Source organism: Sturnus vulgaris, chromosome 3, assembly GCF_052056855.1.
Source record: "Sturnus vulgaris isolate bStuVul1 chromosome 3, bStuVul1.hap1, whole genome shotgun sequence".
Taxonomy (NCBI): Eukaryota; Metazoa; Chordata; class Aves; order Passeriformes; family Sturnidae; genus Sturnus; species Sturnus vulgaris.
This window is the reverse complement of record NC_142245.1, coordinates 85,219,881-85,238,368: the sequence shown is the minus strand read 5'-3', so window position 1 is coordinate 85,238,368 and position 18,488 is coordinate 85,219,881. Positions and strand designations below refer to the sequence as shown.

Here is an 18,488-nt window from a genome sequence, read left to right as displayed (position 1 = left end):
AGTCCATTTCTGGACTTCAGCATCCCAGAAGGGAGTTTCTGATGTTCTGATGTTCAGCATCTTTCCGGATTTGATCTTCTGAGGAGAAACCAAGTCATCTTGCAGCTCTTGATACCTAAAATAATTACTTGCCTGACACCTTGGCTTTGCAGTCATGGCAAGTGTGAGGCAGCAGCAAAGGTCAGAAGGCTGTGTTAGCCAGAGCACAACAATAGATGATTGTCTCCCTTTACTCATCGCTCATTACAACACATCCAAGATACTGCACCCCATTCTCCCCCTCCAACACCACACCTGAAAGACCTTAAAAAACTGGAGTGAGTTCAGTGAAGCCGTGAGGATGATCAGTGCTGGAGCAGCTGCCCTGTGAGGAGAGGCTGAGGGACCTATACGTGTTCATCCTGGAGAAAAGATGGCTTCAGGGGGAACTCAATGAAATCAGTGCTAGGGTCTCCTTAAGAGCACATGGCCAGTTTGGGCCTATTACTTTTAATTATTTACTTAGTCATCCATTCAATTATTCTTTCAGTTTATTGTTACAGTGGGACAATAATATTTTAGAAGACTTACTCTGTTTACTATTAATTAAATTTGCGATATATCTCCAGCAGATCTTTTCCCTGATTATTTTTTGTGATTAAACACAAATCACATAGGGCAATGGCCTAAGGGCTAGAAATAACAAATTTGAGGATTGCCTCAAGGGTCATATTTAAACAGCTTTTATTTTTTCCATTAATAACCTAATAACAAGAGAAGTTTTATGCAGAGCCAAAGCTCTGTGCTTATGTTAGTGTGCCTACAATGTCACCACTCTGACAAATTAGTTCATCATCACTTTGTGCTACCAGGTTAGTAATTATATCTATCAAATTATTTGACACTTTTGTACCCTTATTTATTTCTGTAAAAATGGGAATAAAAGTGTAGTATTAACCTTGCTTTGTATTTTGTCCCATGTTACCTGACATCCTTCATTTTCTCTGATTGTATATGAGCTTGTGTACATATTATAAAGGGCATAGCATCACATCCTTACAGGCATGCAAGGTACTTAAATATGTATATATCCCTGCAAATCTTAAATGTCACAGGTATATCACTCTAAAGCTTGGCTGTTAGCACTGCAGAATGATGTTGTTGTGTTGTATTGCTCAGAAGAGCAGCAATGCAAGCAATGCATATTCTAACTGCTCTCTGGAGCCTCTGGAGATCAGGGATGCTGAAAAAACAGGAAGAACTTGATGCCTATGCCTTAGTTCCCTGAAGATCTCCAAAATAAAAGAGGACAAGTCTAATTGGGAAGATATATAGCATCCACTCTGTCAAGCCATTTGGGGACACTGAAATAAATGAAGAGTCCATTGTCCTTCCTCTAGCAATGGGCTCCCAGATGGTGGTATGTGACCTGACAAAATTAAACTTCTGGCCACTCTCTTTATGTGTATCAGAGGATATACCATCACAGTGAGATCTTAGCTTCCAATTGGAACACTGTAAAATCACTTCAAACACTTCTTGAACTCTGTCAGGCTTGGTGCTGTGATCACTTCCCTTGGGAGCCTGTTCCAGTGTCCAACCACCCTCTGGGTGAAGAACTCTTTCCTAATATGCAACTTAAACCTCCCCTGACACAGCTCCAGGCCATTCCCTTGGGTGCTGTCACTGTCCCCACAGAGCAGAGATCAGTGCCTGCCCCTCCTCTTCCCCTCCTGAGGAAGTTGTACCTGCACTGAGCTCTCCCCTCAGTCTCCTCCAGGCTGAACAGACCAAGTGCCCTCAGCTGCTCCTCACACGGCTTCCCCTCAAGGCCCTTCCCCATCTTTGTGCCCTCCTTTGGACACTCTCTAATAGTTTAATGTCTTTCTCACATTGTGGTGCCCAGAACTGTCCCCAGCACTGGAGGTGAGGCTGCCCCAGCTCAGGGCAGAGCAGGACAATCCCTCCCTTGCCCGGCTGTGATGCTGTGCCTGATGTCCCCAGGACAGGCTGCCTGAGCACATTGCTGACTCTAGTGTCTAAACTTTATTCAATTTAAAGTTGGGGGTGGAAAGTCCTATTGCAGAATTTTTTTACTTTAAATTTGAGCCCACTTCTAGTAATATTACATTTCTCCAGGGCAACTACACTTCCTGGTGGTCCAGCCAAGTGAAAGATTTCATATATTTCAGTTGGTCCATTAGCAGTTTCACCACAGCTGCTTCTATTTTACCTCTAGTCAAACTACAGCATGATGGAAATGTTAAAAGTTCAAATTCTGTTGAGGCTACAGAATGACCAAATTCCCAACAGGAAGCTTAAGTCCATTATCTGTAATCAGGCCCTTGAACTTCATGGCTGGCAAACCTTGTTTCATTGCATTAAGTGATAGCAGTGACTGTTGCTTATTACTGGATCTATTTTTCATTAATTAGAGTGATAATGAACCATCATGTGGCACTTTTGTCAAACCTTTATCGCACTTTTGTCAAACCTTTATAAACAAATCCATATCTAGTGTGTTACGAGATCTTCTGGACTTTTAATTTGAATTATTTCAATATATTTGTGTAATGACACATTATGTGTCTGTCACCTTGGTATTTAGACACATTATATAGTTTAAATACAGACAGATGGTAAATCTGCTGCTCATCATAAACAATATAAACAGCCACTTTCTAGTGTAATTTGAGCTCTAAGTAACCCAGAGATGGTCTGTAATTAAGTATATCCTTGACCAAGAAGACATACATCACATCTCATTATAAATCCTAGAAAAGACAAGTTACAGCAAATTTCATGTTTGGGGAGCTTCTGCCAGCCAAACTTGAATTCATCTCAGACACACCCTGCCCACTTCACTTCGGAAAATACTCTGATAGTAATAGTAATAGTAGTAGTAGTAGTAGTAGTAGTATTTAGGTTTCAAATCAAAATTTCCTCATAAAATCAGTTGCCAGAATTCTGTGCCATGAACAGAGATGCTCTTTAGGCTAGATTGGTCCCAAATTATGTAGGTTTTTAAAACTAATATTTAGTGGCATATCTTCATGTCTGACAGTTCTGGCAATGCAGTTTTTAGAAATGTGTAGAAAAAATAATGTCTGTTTAATATAATCTGTGGACTTTATCCTTTCACATTTAGTTTTGCTGACTATTACCCTTGCTGTTGAGTAAGGCAGCATGAGGCTCCTTGTCCATTCTCACCCAGATTATGTGTATGATTTAAGGAGTCTTTCTAATTATTATTTATCTCTCATATTTGAATCTCAGAAAATACATTGTAATATAATCATAAGGATAATGAAAATGATAATAATAGTAATAGTAATAATAATTAAATGCTATCTATTATAAAATATTATGTAACATAAAAGTGTATCATTGCAATGCCAGTCCTATTTATGAGCTGTGGCTTGGAAATGTATGATAAGGAGCAACTGATAGACCAAGCAGCAGTCAACCTTTTCAGTATATATGCAGTGTATATATTCAGTATTTCAGTGTATATTTAGTTTTCCTCACAGTTTTTAGGGACTGGCTTTAAACTTGTTGCTACTAGAGGTACCCAGAATATGAAGTTGCTTAGACAAATACCTTTCTGTTCATGATCTGCCTTTATTTGATTTGATGTTCATTTTCTGCCTCACTGCACTGAATTCCCATCATATCCATGGACAAGATAGCTTCTCAGATACCATAAGTATGTGTACGTTTGTTAATTTAAAATTAAGTAGTTATTATAAACAATGGTGTGGAAGTTAGAGGTAGACAGAATTCTGCCAAATCCACTTATCTGCCTACTTGAATGTATGGAGTCTCAAAATTAGTAAAATGGTTTAATTTTCAAATTTTTTCACTCTTAGCATCTAAAATTTTTTTTAACGATGTGAATAACATGTCAGAACATAACCGATATGCAATAAAATTCTCAGCTTTCTTGGCTTCTTTCCAAGTATTGTGCTGCAGATCAATTGTTTTGGTGTGTGACATTCTTTGTAACTCCTATTTCAGATCATGGTCAGCTCTTGCCTGTAGCTTCTCCCAGAGAAGAATCGCTACTTTGTACAAGTTCTGCTTTTGCAACAGTTAATTATGCTTTCTAGGCAGAAATCTTGATATTTTAGGAATATTTTCATATTGCTCCAAAGGAATCCAATTAGACTAGGTGTTCACTATTTGGGCTTTTGCAATGGCCCATTACTTAAATTCGTTACATTAATGTTCCTTGGCACTCATGTAGGCTCTCGCAGGACTGTGATACCCCTGGCTTGCAGCACTGCTTTACTACAAAAGCCACTTTCAGTGTGTCTTCTATTTTACTAAAATGCCCATAATTACTCAGGGGTTCTTTGTCAGCATGTCACCATGAATTGGAATGCTAATACCTTGGTGTCAGACATTAGACATCTGTCAATCTGGCTGTGTGAGCTGTGATTAACTCTCTCACACATTAGTCCATCAGATTCTGCTTTCTCTCGTGGTCTCATCCCAGTCAGCCCAAATGAAAACACTAGAAGAGGTCTAAGTGGAGTAATTGCGTTGGCATTTACTGCAGGAATCTTTCCAGAGTTATTTGAAAGCAACTATGCAAAACATATTGAGAAATTATAAAGAAAGGAAAGGAAAGGAAAGGAAAGGAAAGGAAAGGAAAGGAAAGGAAAGGAAAGGAAAGGAAAGGAAAGGAAAGGAAAGGAAAGGAAAGGAAAGGAAAGGAAAGGAAAGGAAAGGAAAGGAAAGGAAAGGAAAGGAAAGGAAAGGAAAGGAAAGGAAAGGAAAGGAAAGGAAAGGAAAGGAAAGGAAAGGAAAGGAAAGGAAAGGAAAGGAAAGGAAAGGAAAGGAAAGGAAAGGAAAGGAAAGGAAAGGAAAGGAAAGGAAAGGAAAGGAAAGGAAAGGAAAGGAAAGGAAAGAAGATACTTCAGTTGGAAGAGAGCTATAGTGATCATCTAGTCCAATTACCTGACCAGTTCAAGGCTGACCAAAAGTCGAAGCATATTACTGAGGACATTGTCCAAAAGCCTCTTAAACACTGACATTCAAGTGTATCATGTACAGCTCTTCTCATTTTTTACAATCCACTCTGTAAATAAATACCTCCTAATGTCCAGTCTCTAGACACCTCTAGGTATTGTATTGTGGGAAATTACCTAATTCATGATTATCTGTATTAAGTCCACTTTCACCAGTTCTTTTGCACAGATAACAGTTCTTTTTTTCATTCACTCTGCAGCATATAAGCAGGCAACATGCTGCTATTTCATATTTCCATTTTTCCATTTTTTTGCTTCTTTTAGTTTATAATTATCTCTCTTAGAAATGCTGAATGTTATTATTTTATTGCTCTCTGCTGAAGACTGGTTTATTTCTCTTCAAGTCACCCCTGTGTAAGTGAGGTCTTCAGGAAAAGGGTTGTTGATGCAGTTGGCTAAGAACAGTAGTTTCACTTTGTTTGACTGTATTGTTGTTTAGAAACATAGACATTTTCAGTTGCTTTAGAGGTAGTGTTTGTTTCTTCATATGGTATCTACTCAAGCTTTAATTTGTTAACTGTCAATGCTGACGGTTTAAAACATAAGCTTTGCCCACTGTTACACTCAATATAATCAAATTGATTGCCAGATGTCTTCATCCAGCCTTGCCACTAGCTTACCAGTGATCAGAAAGCTTGAAGAAATGCAGCTTCCACAGATGTTTCCATTCTTTTATATCCCTTCAGGGAACTGCATGTTGCCATCAGCACTGCTGAAGTGACTGATGGGCAGAGTAGTCCAGTGCGAGTTGCAGAAAATCTCTATTTTTATGATCATGCCTCAAATGGTTACACTCCAACTGCTACATTACATCTTTTCCTAATGTGTAGAAGAGAGAAAATACAGGTTTTGGTTCCTCCTTTTTACACCTGCTATGTTAAATACACCAGTTAGGAAGGATTTGACAATGTAACAATATTGTTATACTGCATAACAGAGTTACAGTGTTTATATCTCAAGTTTAATACAGCCAAGTAGAAATATTTGCATATTTCTAGATGTCAATTTGGGCATGTTCTGCACATTTTAATTTCCTCCCATCCCTACCACTTTAAGCATCAGACACCCATAACCTGTTGTTTCCCTTTAAAGAAAAATTACATTTTTGATCTTTAAGTCTGTGCTGATAGCTCTCAAAATTGAGCTTTGTCCTTTGGTGATAGTTGATATTGCTGTCAATAACAGATCCAAGGAAGGTCATCATCAGATCCATTTCACATCAACCTATGGAAGCACCTAAATGATGTAAAGGAAGCCACTCACTTTCACCCTTGTGTTGTGCAGTGCTGGTGCCCCAAAGCACGTTTGTGACCACCTGGGCAGCAGCCACAGCAAAGGCAGAGCTCTTTCAGTCCTGGGGCTCTCCTCTGCCAGCCCAGTCTATCCATGTCACCCTCCATAGTGGAGACTGTTTCATTTCAGATGAAAATGTCACAAGGCAGACTGGAGAGCTTGTCACGCAGAATGACATAACCTACTCTCTTTAAGATCTCATTTTGTGATTGGCCCTGTTAGGTTTGGGAGAGTGGTACCAGATTATGGGGTTTTTCCTTTCTGACAACCACTGAACAGAGCTTCTATTTCTTTCTTCATATCTCCCACACCAGGAAGTCTCAAGTGTGGCTGTGTAACAAGCCCCACAGTAGTGTTCTCCAAATTATATAAACCTTCTTCCTGGCACAGTACTCCCTCTTAGGCTGCTTAAAAACAAATTACAGGTGGGATAGCAGCTGGGGGTAAAGAGTGGCTGGAGATGTCTGGTTCTGTATGTAATCTGAATAAGCTCTGTATTTACAGAAACAAAGTAGACCCAAGAGACACTCACGAATTGTGCAGACATCCAAAATAGCTGTAAAGGTTGAAAATGCCAGTTCTGCTTTTAGGCAACTGGGAGAAGTTTTTGCCTCTGAAGGGAGGCTTAGAAAACTGAATGTAGGAACTCTGTCAGCCGACACTGAGGGACTCACGTTGCTGCCTTCAACATCTGCATCAGAAAACTCAGCTGGATACTGGATACCTTCTGTTTCCCCACCACCCTGTGAATTTGAGAGCAGATTTTTAATACTGTCTCTTTCCTCTCCACTTATAAATAGGCTTTTCCTCTTGTCAGAGACATGTTTTTCTCTCCCTTCTCATTTCAGCATCTTTATTTGCCAGTTTCCACCCATCCACTTTCACCTACACACAATGGGTTTTTCTGTTCCCACATTTTTTGGGCCTTTCCACTCCCATGCCACTTTATCACCTTCACTTTGTCCACAATCTGGGAATGTGTTAGATGAACATTTCCAGACCCCCTGCCCACCTGCCTCTGCCTAAGTCTGAGTATGATGAAAAGGCCATGAAATTGCACGTTCCTGCCTATAGATTCCTCCCCTTGTGGCTGCACAGATCCAGCACAGACATAGCAATGCTTCCCTGCAGGGCTGGGTCACACAGGAGCCCTGGATGGCATCTTTCCACTTGCTGACTAGTGCCACAGAACCCTAATGATGGTGTTAATACCTATAGCCCAAAATAGCCAATCACACACGGAGTAATCAGTGGCTGACTCACATGAGGATTAGATCCCATGAAAAATCTAATTCCAGCAATTCAGGGGAAAACATCCAAACTTGTCTTTAATTTTCCCTGGTTATTCCTTTATACCTCAGAGCAATCAACTTTACAAGTTAATTGCATTTTGTACTTTTTTTATCAGATTTAAATTTTCTTTTGATCTCACTTGTATAAGAAAGGGTAAATAGGAGGCATCCAACAGACCTTCTTATCTTCCACTAGTTTGCATACCTCTATCTGCCTTCTCATATTTGTCTTCTGACTAACCACTCCTAAATTATTCAGCCCTTTCTCTGTACACAAGTCTTGCCATGTTGTAGCTATTTTGTTTTTTTCTTGACGATTACTTTGTGGTTTGCTTGCAGCCTGATGTAATGAGTGCCTTTACTCCTCAGGGGCGTGTGTGTCTGGCTATCCATCCTGTTGCCTTTCCCTCCAGAAATTTTCAGATGTTTTTCTCTCCGCTGCAATAGCCTTTTTCACTAAGGTCTACTGTCACCCAGAAACATACACACATAGTAAAGTGACTAACAAACTTTGTTTTCCAGTGCCCTCAGGGCACAAAACTGTTATTGGACAGAATAAGTGAAGATTTATGGGAAGAATCTGCATGTGTTACTCTGTTTCTTTAGCTGAACAAAAATCAGGTTGGCGAAGACTAGATCAGAGTTTTAAATGTTTCTGTCAGTCTGTCTTAAAGCCAAATAAAACTTGTATTGAATAAATAGTGCTTTATTACTTCTGGCAGGGACATATTAATTATGTTAAAGATCAATTATTGGAAAAGGTTAAAAAATAATAAATCCATTGAAGGCTTGCAATTGAACTTACTCTTAGCTTGCAGGAGGCCCTTAGATTTTTAAGATTTATTGAGCCAGCTGTTAATAACATGAAGATATTTGCTGAGGATTTATTCAGTCCATAGAAAGATTGTGTACTCAACAGGGCCATGAACAATAATTGTGAACAGTACAAAGACAGGTGAAATGTTGCCATGAATGTTATTCTTATCCAGACTAAATAAAGTATGGCAACCATAGCTACAGTTTAAAATTCAGTGCTACTGTGGTTCTCAGGCCATAGGGAAATATTTTGGCTGTCTACAGCAGAAGGTAAAATGACATTATTTGGATGTATTTGCCATCGTGGTCTGACAATATTCTACTTTTACACAGGAGCAAAGTATATATACACTTTTAATACACTGAGACAGCATGGAGTAGCACTGGCTGATCAATTACTGGGCATGGAATTAGGATTTCATTATAAATTTTTTTTAAATGACAGAAGAAAACTCTTATTCATCTTCATTAGTCGACAATTTTAAAAGGGAATATTTAGTTTTCACATCTAAAGAATATCCAGGGTTGCCTTATTACAAATATTCCTTTTCTTTCTGGTTCAGAAATTTTTTAGAGTACCAAGTTAACTTTTGTTGTATTTGATTAGCTTCCCTAATAAGTGTCTTTGACTTGTTTCCAGTTCTCTCTTTGCCAGAAAAGATAGCTTTGCATATTGATAAGCTGTTTGTCTAAGTAGACCCACTTCAGTTATATGAAAATAACAATTATTCCAGAAAGGGGTTGTCTGTATTTCCAGGAGGTTACTTTCATTTCACATTAAAATAGTTTGCTTGTTCAGATGATTCCAGTATGTTGTAAATAAAAATTATAAAGGGAAAGAAGGGTTCAAGGTGATTCATCTATTTGATTTCTTCACTGCGGTAGTGCTTAGCTGATGATAAGAAAAATCTAAGTTTCTATGCACAGATTAGTTTTAGTGGACTCCTTAAAATGGAAGGCAGTGACTAATGTCGCCATTTTTCACTGTTAGAAAAAAAAAAATCAGTGAAGAAGTATTAACCGCTGGATTTTTTTTATTCCACTTCAGTGCCTAGACAGTATTACATATTTTTGTAGAACTTCTTTCTCTTGTATGTACCACTGCCATACATTACTATCTTCCTGTTTTTCAACAGCAATAAAAGTCAATTTTCGCACTCATCTGTGTTTATCTCTGTGAATTATCTTGATACGCAAAACCAGCTCACTTTCCTACTTCTAAAAATACCATGTTGTTTTGTATCTTGCAAAAAGATTTAAAAAGGAACTGAAATCACCAACTTGTTTTGCCTGTAATGACAATTAAGATGATTTCCATCCAGATGGTGTTACGTATTTGAAAATACAAAGACCTTTTGGCTGGAGTGACAACAACATCTGCAAAAATCAAACAGCATCATCCATCCCAAGAATTTCCTGGAGATATCCTGCCAATTACTTTTACTAGTAGGTGACGATTAATCATAACCTGCCTGGCATCTGAGCAGAGATCTGATCCCTGACCAGAAAGAAAAGCTATATTCAGACAGAGCTGAAAGCAAACTTTGCCAGGACCCAAGATCCTGAGCATCATTATTTTTAGAATATGCACAACTCAGATTATCTCATATTGCTTTGGGGTTTTTTGTTGTTGATGGTGGTGTTCAGGCTTTTTTTTCTCCGTAAAATCGAGGCCTTGTAGATTAAGTCTGCTCAGCTTCTTGTGGGAGGTACAGAACTCAACTTCCTGCCTCTCCCAAATTACGTTAGAGATCTTCAGGTGATATAATTCAATGAGTGCTATTAAATTGCTTTTTGGACTGGGGGGGGTTATAGGCAGAAAATAGTGCTTGAGAATATAATGTGAGGGTGAATTCAGGTGACCTCAAAAGTCTGCATGTCTCCAGAATAGTCCCTAAAAAGCCAGTTTTCAGATTTTGGCAATTTGTAAATATTGACTTTTACTTTGCTGATAAATAGTTCTGCTTCTTCCAATGAGATTAATTTACTAAACATGATAGCACACATCATCTTTCTAAATATGGTAATATTGTTCATCTCTCTGTTCAAAGATGTAATGCCAGGTAAAGACATTGAAAATTCTTGGTTTCTGGAATGCATACTTACGCAAGGTCACTGTAAGTTCAGCCCATATTTGACCAAATTTTTCTATCACAATTATGTGAAATATCCCACTGATTTTATACTAAGGGAACAGTCACAGAGCAAAAGAGCTACCACCTGGTAAAAACATTACATTTGCCTTTTTTCAATATAACTGTTGCAGCATATTCTATTCATGTTTTTTATTCTTTGCACTCCTGAACTGGTAGAGGGAAGTAGTTAATCCCCTTTTTCAAGACAGTAGCAGTTTTCCAGCCAGTTTCAACAAAATAACCTTTTCTGTCCTATGACCTTTCTCAACAAGTGCTCAAGGAATAGTGACCCAATTCTATTCCTTGCTGAACACCCCTCTATTAGGGTATTCAGAGCCTTAAACTCTATGAATGGATGCCTTTTTCTTTTCTTCTTCTTGTTTTTTTTGGTATTTTTAGCTAGCCCACAGAAGCATGATGTACACCAATGCCCAATATGTTACTAGGCTGTGCAAAAAGGCTGCTGTTCCAATAGTCAAATTTGTGTAAATGGACCTTTTCTTTTAGGAATCTGAAAAAGAACAACCTTATTTTCATGTACTGATGTATGGCCTAAGTCCAGTGTCAGTCATCAGGCTTTATCTTAAACTGCTTTAAATTGCCAGTTTTTATCAGTTTAGGATAAAGCCCATTGAATATATTTTTGTTATCGTATTTCTATAGAGTGATGTGCTCAAATACAGTGGTCTGGAATGTGTGTTGTGTTAACTTTGTGCTGTAGTGTCTGGTTAAAATTCAAAGTATATTTCTACATTGATTAGATTATATCGTTTGGTCCTGGCCAGCCAGCTGTAGAGATTATTGAAGGCAAATTGAAGAGAGTTCTGAGAACAGCAATAAGGACTGATGTCTAAAGAGATATTAGAAAAACTAAAATGTTGGTCATTCCTCCCTACCACCACTACCACCTCTTAGTGACTCAGAATAGAAAGCTGTTAAGTGTTTCTATGTAGTGATCGTTGCAGATCTTAATTAAATCCTATTTAAATTCCTTAAGCAAGTGAGAATAATTGCTCACTGTGCTGCCATAGGCGTGCATGACCTGTGCCATGGCAAGCAGACAGAGCTGATGTCAAAGCTGTCTCGTGCCCTTAGTGGAGCTCAGTGTCTCTGTGCCACCACAGAGTCGTAGTGCTGGGGTTTTTTCAAAAGTAACTCTGGAATTGAGGATAATGAACTGTCTTGAGAACTATTCTGAAATGACCACTACAAGCTGTGCCTTTTCTCTGGGTCATGGATAATAACCCTAGCTCAAAATTAGGCCTTAGAAGGACAGCCTAAGGGTAGCTTGGATTTGGTCATGCAATTGCCCAGTTAATATCCTTTGTGAGTTAATACAGCTGCAAGCTAGACAAAACAACCTCTTGAGATTTTCTGCTTGATTCTGCTGTTTTGGGAGCAGATATGCTCTACTCATGCCCTAGTTTGTTACCTCTCTTTACTGCTCTGTACCTGGTGCAGGCATAGTAATTCATGGCCATTGAAGATTCCTGCCTATTCTTAATAAGAATGTGTGAACTCTGAGCATTTTCTGTGAATTTATAGCGAATACTATTTTGATGACCTAGTGATAATCAAAAAATAATTAAATAATATTAATTTTTCTATTCAGATAAAATCAAAGAAAAATATCACAAGATTCATTTAACCTGTATTGTCTCAAAGTATCATTTATATTTAGAGGGAAAGGATGTTTCAACATATTAGTATGAAATGCAGGCAGCAGGCAAAGCTCCTATTCTTCCTTTGAAGAATATGAAAGAGAGAAAGATTATGCAGGCTTTTGTGTTAGTTTGAGCATGTGCATGAGAAGATGAGAGACTGATTACATTTCTTAATAATCATAGAATCACAGAATAGTTTGGGCTGAAAGGAGTAACATCTAGTTCCAGTCCTCTAACATGGACAGGGACACCTTCCAGTGGATGAGGCTGCTCAAAGCTGCATCCCACCTGGCCTTGAACACAACTGGGAAAGGAGCATCCATTCAGTTTAAGGCCATTCCCCCTTGTTCCATCATTACATGCTCTTGTAAAAAAAAACATCCTGACATTCTTTCTGTAACGTTAGAGATTGTCCTGATGGTACATAAAGGTATTGGGATGTGGCCCAATATCCAGGTACAGCTTTCGTGTTCCCCCTTTACTTACAGAACTGGGTGGATTCCCATGATACCTGTGAATGCTGTAAAATCTCACAACACCCAAGAAGCTCATGCTAGGAAAGTTGCATTGGAGAATTAATTAAGGGTAAAAAAATCCCTTGTGATGATTTATGATGCCTCTTTTTCTACCATTATTATTCTCTCAGTCATTATTAATCTCCCAGTTGCCCTTAGAAATGCTGATAGCTTAGGAATACCAACCACATCTCCATCAGTAACACAAGCATTGCAGAGTTTCTGACCAAACTTGAGCAGCCTAAGGCAGCCCAACAGTGGCCTTCCTCTGTGAGGTGGGGAACTTGGACTGGCACAGCTTGAGTGAGTTATTTTAAGTTTCGGGTAGTTGCATTACTGGCCTTCAGTTACTTGTTTCACGTGTTACTGTTTTAGTGACATTGGACAATACATAAGGGTAATCTGTTACACACGTGAGTTCTGGGATCGTCTTTTTTTTTGCATTTTTGTTTAAGGGGCCCTGTTGTTAACATGATGCCTGTCAAAAAAAAAATTCTTTCTCCAGTTAATAAGCACAATATTTTTGTGTAATCTCAGGGGTTTCTTGAGTGGTACTAGGTGAAATGTCTGAAGTAGAAGAATTATTCGAAATTTAATTTGAAATTAAGTGTTCAAAAGTGAACAATGCAAAAGCTGCTGAGAGGATTTGAAATCTCAGACTAGATTTAATGAGGAAGAATGTTATCTGCAAAGATAAAAACCTGAGACATTTCTAGAGGGTGAATAAAATCATCATGGCTGAAGAGAGACTTAACATTTTGGAAGATCATACATAAGATATTAGCTTAGGAAAGACATAAACAAAGGAGTAAATGTACTTTAGAAACCTCTTTATTTTAGTAAGTCATTATAGAGAAGTTTGGAATTATACCGCCCATTACTTGATCTCACATCTGAATCTTTTCTGGTGATTTACAGAAAGATACAGAGTGAAAATTGAGAGCCCATTAAATTAATTGAAATGTTGCTATTTAATTCTATCTGTTTTCCTACTCTTGCTACTAAAAGATAAAGAGGAAAACAGTGATAGAAGTCTGGGAAAGCCCTCTTAAAATACAGAAATACCACAGAGACTTTATCTACATTCACACTGAATATGAAAGGAAGTTCAGAATAATATTTTTCTCTCTTGGTTTAAAAGAGGGCAAATGCCACCTGAAGCATAATGTATAAAAGTATGGCACAGAGAAAAACCATAATATACTTAACTTTTCATTTTTTCTAGGGTATGTTTAAATAAGAAAATCAAGCAGTTTTAATATACTCAGAAGTGGTTCTCAACAATTGCAAACTTTTCTTAGGACTCTGATTTCACTCCAAGAAGGATTTATTTTCATTTATCTTACACCTGTTCCTAACAAGTTAAACTACACTGAAATAATGTGCCTGCCTGCCTTCCCTACCTCCTAGGGAAACACAGCCAGGAAGGGCTGCTTTAGACAATGGACACATTCTTTCCTTCCCTATTTTCAGCTGAGGAGTTAAGGATGGAGTTTTGGTGGGAGTTGTGGGTGTGAAGAGTGAAGAAGATGTAAGAAATACCAGCAGCCTAGGAAAATTCCCTTCAGCTGTTTTTCAAACAGGTTCCAGTGCATTTTCTGCTCCCCTTTTTCTCCACCTTTCTTCCCTTTAGGGACAACCTCATCCCTGCCCTCCAGATAGAAGGGCATGCACGAATAGGTAACTCCTTTGGACCAGTGCTTTTAAAAATGGAAAAGAGAACTATGCTACTTCATCTCTCGTGTTCAGAGGGGAACAGAGACCCTCAGTGGGACAGAGGGCTCCCAGCAGTGCAGGGCAGAGACTGTGCTCTGCTGGCAAGACTGAATTAATTTAATAGCTGGAATAAGTAGGAATAAGAGCAGGAGCAAGTCACTGAATTTTTTAAAACAGTGTCCTATTAGAAGTGGTGGAGGGTGACTAAAACCCCCAGTAAGCATTTTAATAATTTCTGAATCAAATGTGTAATTCCCAGTATTTGGGTGACCTTATTCTTTTTTAAGTTCTAAGAATGATTTTCAGGGGCATTCACTGCTCTTTTAATGATCTCTAGCTTGCTGCTAGGCAGTCACCACCAAATAAAAGTGGCTCTTCCGTTGCTGCTCTGCTCACAGCCACTGGGACAAGTCAAGATCACCCTGCCACCGTGTTAGTCACCAGGGACACTGCTTCTTCAGCACAGTCTGTATTGCTCAAGACATTCCAGCACCTTCTGTGTTAGCCTTGGATCCACATAAACACAACTAAATATAGAAAGAAGTTTGCTTTAGGTGGGTACATGGGTGCTAAGTGTCTATGCTAGCAGTATAGTCAATCAAGATCTAGGGTTTCGTTCAGCAGAGTACAGAGAGGTGCCTGTCTCCTGTTTCACGATATTCCCTGCTTCTCAGTCACTGCTCCTGAAGAGTACAGCTTTTCCAGGTCCAAGACCAGAGCTGCCAGATCTAAGGGATATCTCAGATACCTTAAGGCATCTCAAATGGCACTGGACAAATAAATTTGGGCAGCTGAATTAAGCCTTTCTTGTGCCAAGCCCAGAGTGTGAGGCAGCTGAGCAGCCAGCAGAAGCCTTCCTGAGGATTAGCTGCACCTCTCTCAGTTGGCATGATTACCTTGTGCTGCTTGAGGAGTTTAGACACCTGCTTCACATGTAGACACCTAAATTTAAATATTTTCACGTGGAGCTCAATCCAATTCCATCTATTTTTCTGATCTCCGTTAGAATTTGTGACGTCCTTAGCTTTTCCTAGTCAGTTTTCCTTTCTGAATTCTCACCCAGACCTCCTGCATCTGGTGTTGTGAGCTTGAGATTTGTACTTTGCAAAGACACCTTGTTCACTTTTGGCTCTTCTTCATCTCTGAACTTGCTGGATTTAGAAGCAAATCCAGCATTTTTGGGAGCCAGTTATGTAGTAGCCACCTATGATCCACATATGTAGTAGCCAAAAGCACTTTAAAATGTCAGAGCATTGAAACAGGCAGAAGGTCAGCCTAGGCCAACACAGGATGTCAAAAAGAGACACCAGCCAACAGTGAACAGCCAGGGAGGATTGCACAAGCAGGGCAAACACACAGTGATATTTCTCTACAAGAGTTTCTCAGCCCCCAGCATCCTGCTACTTGAAGATATCCTGAGCCAGAAATGGGCTTTTGGTATTAATTAGCCCAGGATTAAATCTTCTCCTATAAGACCATCCAGCTGGCTTTAAACCTATGTAGATTTCTAGCCTCTTGTGACAAAAATTTCCACAATTTAGCAGGACAATCTTTTAACCACAGAAACATGTTGTCTACACCCTTGGAATTGTAATAAGAGAACAAAGACATCCACAGGTGAGTTCAAAGACACCCAGTATGTTTGTAGGCAAGGAGGGGTATTCAGACCTCATCTTCCTTTGGTGGCAGAGCAGAATGAACAAAGTCTATTTCCTGCTGAACTACAGCAGGCTAAGGAAAATTGAGTGTAGGCACAGTCAGTATCTCTCACTGCTTGCCTGTAGAGGTGGGGGGCTTCACTTTCTGGGTCATTCTTGAGCTGAGTAGGAACAAGATATGTGTTTCTACCCAACACAACATAAGTAAAACTCATATCAACAAGAACCTGCTTTCAATTATTCACCAACAAACATGGATTTAGATTATCCTTGCATAGAAACATACAAACACCATAAAACCCTAAGATTAAAATCAGGTATTTCTTATAAGGGCTTTTTAAGCTTTTAAACTTTGCCAGGGAATTAATCATGAAGTGAGGAAGAACAGAGCTTGTTCTGTGCTTTTTTACTCCATGCATAACAGCATGTCTATCCCAATCATTGTAAAAAAACATTATGCCTTCTCACAGCATCCATGTGCCATCACTCTACTGCTTCTCCTCCTCTCTCCTTAAATGCTGTTCTGGCTCTAAGGACAGCTGGCTGATTAGTTTGTTCACACCAAAGTCACTATCAAGTTTGAATCTGTGACCTGAAGAAATAAATCCTAACACTTGCTGAGCTTCAACTAACTTTCCATGCTTCCAGCTGAAGAAATGCTTCTGAGTACCCAGTGCTGTATTTCCTCCCTTCCAGTAAATGGTACACCAGTGGAGTTGTGTCCAGAAACTACATTCCTCAAACACACACACAGTGTCTGTTCTCATAGGAAATTAGTAGTGTGCTTGTAAGTCTGATTTTACCAGACTCTTACCTCTAGCCCTGCCCTATTTTTTACTTACTTTAGTTTTCTTTTTTGTCTTTGCACAGAAAGGTTGTTATGGAAAGAGAGATAAAGGGGAAAAGTTCTAATCCATCTACTGATTTGTACAGTTTGCTACATCAGGTTTCAAAGCTTCTACATAAGGTTTCTTCAACACTGCTCTTTTTATCCATATGCTTTGAAAATTGCAACCCTCACCTTTTACCCTGAAGACTCCCAAGGTAGTTTTTTACACCAGCCCTGATCTCACACCCCTATCTCAAACAAGAATCTCTGGGCTGGATTCCCATCCACTATAGGAGTCTCTCTTTTGTCCTTCTAATTCAGCTCACATAGATGTATGTATTATTTACTGATACTTGGACATTAATGCTTTCTGTAATGTATTTCTTTCAGACATCATTGTTCTCATCGCTTCAATAGCAGTTGTTTCTGCAAAAACTCAAGGTAACATTTTTGCAACATCAGCACTGAGAAGTCTTCGTTTCCTACAGATCCTTCGTATGGTGCGCATGGACCGAAGAGGAGGCACTTGGAAATTATTAGGTTCTGTAGTTTATGCACATAGCAAGGTATGTAATCCTAGATACTAATTTTGTCTGGCTGATATCCTCACTTGACGTGATTCAACAAGAGACCAAGGAAATAAGCATTTATCAGTTTTGAGAAGAGCACCCAAAATTTTCTGAAGTAACATCAATTGTTATATGAACTAACACAGATACACCAGGCCATGTTTAATGCTAACTGTTTTTAGAGATCTTGAAAATGTTGTCCTTGATGTGCAGCTGTAGTTTGTTATCTGTTGGAGTCATTGCTGAAGCATCAAACCATAAGAGTAGATCTTGTCCACTTTCAGAGAAAATTTCAGAAAATTCAGAGTGCATCCATGGGGAAGCACTTGACTTATAGCTGCACAAATGCCAAAAAACATATATATAGAGATTTTCGTTATGTCTTCTTGAAATGTCATTCTATTCAGTTCATAAAATAGGAATTGATCTCTGCTCTCTTTCATCTAGGAATTAATCACAGCCTGGTACATAGGATTTTTAGTACTCATCTTTTCATCTTTCCTGGTTTATTTGGTGGAAAAAGATGCAAATACCGAATTCTCCACATATGCAGATGCTCTCTGGTGGGGCACAGTAAGTACAGAAAAATAGCATGGACTCTTTAACCAGTGTGCTAAAGTGCTTTAAATTTCACCTAGTGAGGATTTTAACTTAGTGTGATGTTCAGTGAATTGTTTTCACTGACAAAAAACTGGTTTGAGAAGCTTCCTCCTACAGCTATTCATTTGCACACCAACAGATATTTCAGTTCATCCTGCAGAACAGCTGTTTATGTGTTTCTACTGCAAACAGACCACTAAACCTTCAAGAGAAGAAAGCATTGTACTCTTTAACCCATAGCCTTTCAGTAACATAGTTTGTATTATGGCCCCACAAAGCTGTTTTGATACAAACCAGAGGGCTGTAAGGGGCAGTGCAGGAGAGGAAAAAGTGTCAGAAAAAAGAGGGGGGAAAAAATCTTACATCAAATTTGGCGTGAATACCATCAG

At 38.9% G+C, this 18,488-nt stretch overlaps 1 protein-coding gene across 1 annotated transcript in view; it reads left to right on the top strand.

Annotated features, from left to right (window-relative positions):
• KCNQ5 (potassium voltage-gated channel subfamily Q member 5) overlaps positions 1–18,488 on the top strand; it is a 277,602-nt gene that overhangs the window by 209,541 nt on the left and 49,573 nt on the right. The window contains exons 4-5 of the mRNA XM_014870228.2: positions 17,321–17,496; positions 17,947–18,072. Coding sequence (XP_014725714.1) covers positions 17,321–17,496; positions 17,947–18,072 — 302 coding nt within the window. The remainder of the gene's footprint in view (positions 1–17,320; positions 17,497–17,946; positions 18,073–18,488) is intronic.